At 39.5% G+C, this 4,558-nt stretch overlaps 1 protein-coding gene across 1 annotated transcript; it reads right to left on the bottom strand.

The window, feature by feature from the left end:
• Window positions 1-232: 232 nt before the first annotated feature.
• Window positions 233-3,926, bottom strand: LOC143223975 (uncharacterized). The gene is made up of 2 exons (XM_076452443.1): window positions 3,692-3,926; window positions 233-477 (listed from the first exon to the last, which is right to left on the bottom strand). The coding sequence occupies exons 1-2, from the start codon at window positions 3,924-3,926 to the stop codon at window positions 233-235; spliced, it is 480 nt and encodes a 159-aa protein (XP_076308558.1).
• Between the last annotated feature and the right edge of the window lie 632 nt (window positions 3,927-4,558).

Below are 4,558 nucleotides of genomic sequence, written 5' to 3' on the forward strand. Positions count from 1 at the left end.
CCAGCTCTGTTTTTAGAATCCAGTTTTGCCGACCCAAGGTTTAAACAACCGGATGTCTCTGACAAGTGTTCATGTAGCGAGTGGAACCTTTGTGCGATACTTCACACAACTTTGGTCGGTGATAGGGTAGGGGTAAGTCCTTCCTGTTACATTTCCACGGCTCGAACTGTGAAATCTTTGAAAGAGGGGTTGGGTCTCTCATCCACTGCAACATCTGCCAGTTGGTAATGATCTAAACGTCGTCTTTACTGTCGATCTTATTCAAAAATTTAATCAATCCTTCTCTGCGATGGGGTGTGTTGAACCAAGCTGAATAGTATAACGGACTGAATGGTGCCTTGTTGGAATCGTAGCGACGATAGAAATTCTTAGAAAGGAACTCGATGAATTCTTCATCTGATGGGCTTGCATAGGCATCAACCATGGAACATTCGCACCCTCTCAGATGGTCCCACATTACCATGTTTACTTCCCACTCTCCCGGGAATAACTTTGTTCAACGTGGTGGGATTGCACACTCGTGGATGATTGAGTAGTCAAAGGTGTAGGGCCAGAATGGAGGGTTGTGTTGATATACTGGCAAGGAAGAATCGTAAGTGAAAGTAACCTCGTGAAGCATCTGGATCATGTAATATTTACCACTTGGAAGGAAAGGGGCTCTCGTTTCTCGGATGTCCTCCATTTTATTTTGACTCCCCCCATATAAATGGAGGATTCCCGTTGCCCTCAACTTTTAAATGGAGGATTCCCGTTGCCCTCAACTTCTTTTACCCATTGAGACTTACAACTTCTTCCCCAAACTGTAGGTGAGAAAAAAAAATGCATAAAGAAAGAGGAAGTTAGCCAAATAGTGAAAAGTAAGTATACAATTGAGGCGTTTATAACAAACCGAATGATATAGAACTTTTTCTTAAATCAGTCCCCCAGTACTGAATAAAACGTTTATTCAAAAACGGAACAACAGGAGCAGTAGGAACACATGAACTAAAGAAAAACGAATACGAGATACAGTTGACTGTAAATATGTATAAAGTACGTTGTGTTTGCTTTCAATAGCACAGCAATATGTCTGTGAACTTACGTTATACATTTGGATTCGGTACCCGTAGTAGGCATTGTTTAGCCTTATGCTTAACTTCAAACAAAGAGTGTATTTACTATAATACTTAATATAAAGACGGCTAAGAGAACTACACTGACGGAGGAATGTAAGTGACAAGTTACAGAAGGTATACAAAGTACTATATTTAATGATTCTCACAGTGTGGATCATGAAGGAAGACTACTGAAACGTGCAGAAAGTGTACAATATGCTTAATAAATTATCCAATGCTGCGGACAGGGTTATAAAACGTGGAGGGATTAGACCTTATAGAATGTATACTATATTTATTAAAACGTCCTTGCCGAGAATTAAAGAGAGAGACAGGAAGGCATGAAGGATTGACATGGCATACCATGTATGTTCTTTTCACTAAACTTTACCTCATAAGATTTAAGAAGACAGGTTGGGTTATAGAACATGAATATTTGTTTACTTGCTGCACTGTGCTATCTGTTATGTCCACCTCGGGGAATATAACCGTGGAATGTAGTTTTGTAAGTTCGTAAATTTAACGCTGGCCAAAACATGAAGGAATTGCATGTTATAGTGTATAATGTTTACAGAAATCCTACTAATACGATTTAAGAATAAATATTACGTGATAAAACGTGGAGGACTCACTATGGGCGACAACTAGACTGAAATAATGTGTGCTTAAATGTAGGCAAAAAATTTGATTTTAATAGTTCCCCGCTAGGATAGCGGTAAGTCTTCGAATGTATAACGTTCCAAGCAGGGGTTTTAATAAAGATTACTTAACATCGTACTTAAACTAAATGTTCAAGTTGCATCACATTGCGTGCATTTGTTTTGTGAAATATTAGGGGAAGAAATGCTCTTCTTTTCCCTTCATGTGGGCGCTCATGGGAAACAAATTATAGGATGTAAAGTCGCATAATGGGGAGAAAGAAACTAGACACGTTTTAAAATATATTCACTTTACATCTGCTACAACTAAATCTTAATATTGTCTGCACAAAAATTCTTAACCTTATAGTAAGGATTACATTCATAACTGTTTCCACCATTGTTTATCTATTTAAATTTGATTTGCTAGCATCTCATGTTTGAGAGAAAAGCAGCTATACTCCTACCATAGTCGGCTTACTCGTGAGACACACAGAAAGTTCCCAACATTTGTTCATCCCGTAAAGATTTTTATAAATATCAGAATTAAGGTAATTGATACAATCGTCAAAGGTTAATGTGAGCAATGTCTTTTAGAGAGAGTCCTCCCAGGAATATCGGATCCTCTGCATCGTCAATCTGGCAGTAGACATTTGTTTGTATTGCATGTTTCGGCAACGACATAGTGTGGGATACACGGGAGGGGTTCGTGCAGGAAAACTAGCTGGGGTAGTTACCACGTCATCTGGAGATTCAGTTGCACTTTTAACGAATCCGGCGGGTAGGCGTCTTTGAGGAAATCTTGTTTCCGAGTGGTTTGTGGTTGAGTGGTGGTAGTGGTAGATGATGTAGGTGTAACGGCAACGACTTGGTAGTTTGTTTGATATCTTCTAGGTGACTGAATTCTAAATCTGATCGGGTGTTTTGATCTTGTACCGTCGTATTTCTCTTCGTAGTCGTAATTGTACAGTTGGTCATAAATATTTTAAAGCTTGGAAGAGCTTACGGTTGAAGAGTATCGTGGCTTGGTTGTATCTGAAAGAGTAGTCTTTTTTTCAATATGGGGGGCGATAGCGTTTGTCAGGAGTAAATCTATTGTCTGATGGATGCTTTAACGTTTGTTGGGCATTAACCTTTGGCCTTGTTTAATATTTAGGGTTACTTCGAAACTGTGTTGTGTTGGGTATGCGGCGCCAACAATGATCTTCAGTGAGGAACACATGTTGGTCTATTGACCCTTGCATAACTGGCTGAAGATGGCATTTGGAACCTAGATTTGGTGAGTGAAGGTATTCTACTTTGCCTAGCATCACTTTCTAGATATTGCCTATCAATGTTGTCACAATCAACCATAGGTCTGTTGGATCTATAGTTAGTTGCTGAAGCTTTTTGGTTGAATATAGTCACCTGAAATTAGCTTATTGAACCTGGATTTAATATCTGGAACTGGCCTACTACATCTGAGATTTCTAGCTGGGGCTGTTAACAAGTATGATGGTCTGTTTTGCTTTTGTTGCAGTGACGGTTTGAGGTCTGCTAGAACTGGAGACAGAAGTAGAAGGCACGTTGTTAAGCTTGGATTTAGTGTCTGGTAGAGATCTACTGAACCTTGATATTGTGTCAGTCTTAGGTGTGTGTGGAGTCTTTCGTTAGATAAGATCAGTTGTTTAAGCCTTGTGTTTGTACGGTGAGGGGCATCGATTTCTCGGGGAGTAATGTTTGGCATGGAAGTTGCAGCAGTATCTTGTGCTCATGATTGACTTTGAAGTCCAGGAACTTCTGGTTGTCTTTGGCTTCGTATTCATCAGTGCCCACTAAATATTAAAGAATGTTCTATTAATTTGTACATGTTTTGTCAACTCATTCCAAAAACAAAATGTCTCCCTAATGTTCACTGGAGAGAAACAAGTATAAAATTTCCAAGTAAAAGTTCCCAAACATTTGTTCATCCAGTAAAGATTTCTTTGTAAATATCAAAATTAAGGTAATTGATACCATCGTCAAAAGTTACCAAGATAATCTGAGGAATGTCTTTTGGAGAGAGTCCTCCTAGAACATCAGATCCTCCACATCGACAATCTGGCAGTAGACATTTGTTAGTATTACATGTTTGTGCAACGACATAGGGTTGTGGTGTATGATGCATGAGAGGGGGTCGTGCAGCAAAGCTAGCTGAGGTAGATATCCACGTCATATGGAGATTCGTTTGCGCGTCTGACGAAGCCGACGGGTAGGCGTCTTTGAGATGGTCATGTTTGCCGAGTGGTTGGTGGTTGAGTGGTGGATGATGTAGTTGTAACGGCAACGACTTGGTAGTGATAGTTTCTAGATGTCTGAATATTAAATTTGATCGGGGGTTTTGATGTTGTAACCTCGTATTTCATTTCGTAGTCGTAATTGTACGGTTGGTCATAAATATTGTAAGAGCATTCGGCTGCAGAGTATCGTGGCTTGGTTGTATCTGAAAGAGTCGTGTTTCTCGATATATGGGCGATAGCGTCTGTTAGGAGTAAATTTATTATCTTTTATGGATTATCTTAAATTTATGGATGCTTTAAAGTTTGTTGGATGAACCTTTGGCCTTGTTCAATATTTAGGGTTAGTTCGAAACTGTGTGTCCAGTGGGTCTAGACCTTGGTTGGAAACGTCAAGCTCTTCTCGAATGTTTTAGATAACGGCAACTTTTCTTGTATGCTTCGTTTCACTATTACTAGACTACTGTTTATTTCTTCGGACGAGAATCACCTAAGGGTTTCGGTGTCTTATCAGGTGTGAATTTTGGCCTCTTGTTCCAGTTTCAACTGAAGAGATTATTGGCTCTTCACC

Source organism: Tachypleus tridentatus, chromosome 8, assembly GCF_004210375.1.
Source record: "Tachypleus tridentatus isolate NWPU-2018 chromosome 8, ASM421037v1, whole genome shotgun sequence".
Lineage (NCBI taxonomy): Eukaryota > Metazoa > Arthropoda > Merostomata > Xiphosura > Limulidae > Tachypleus > Tachypleus tridentatus.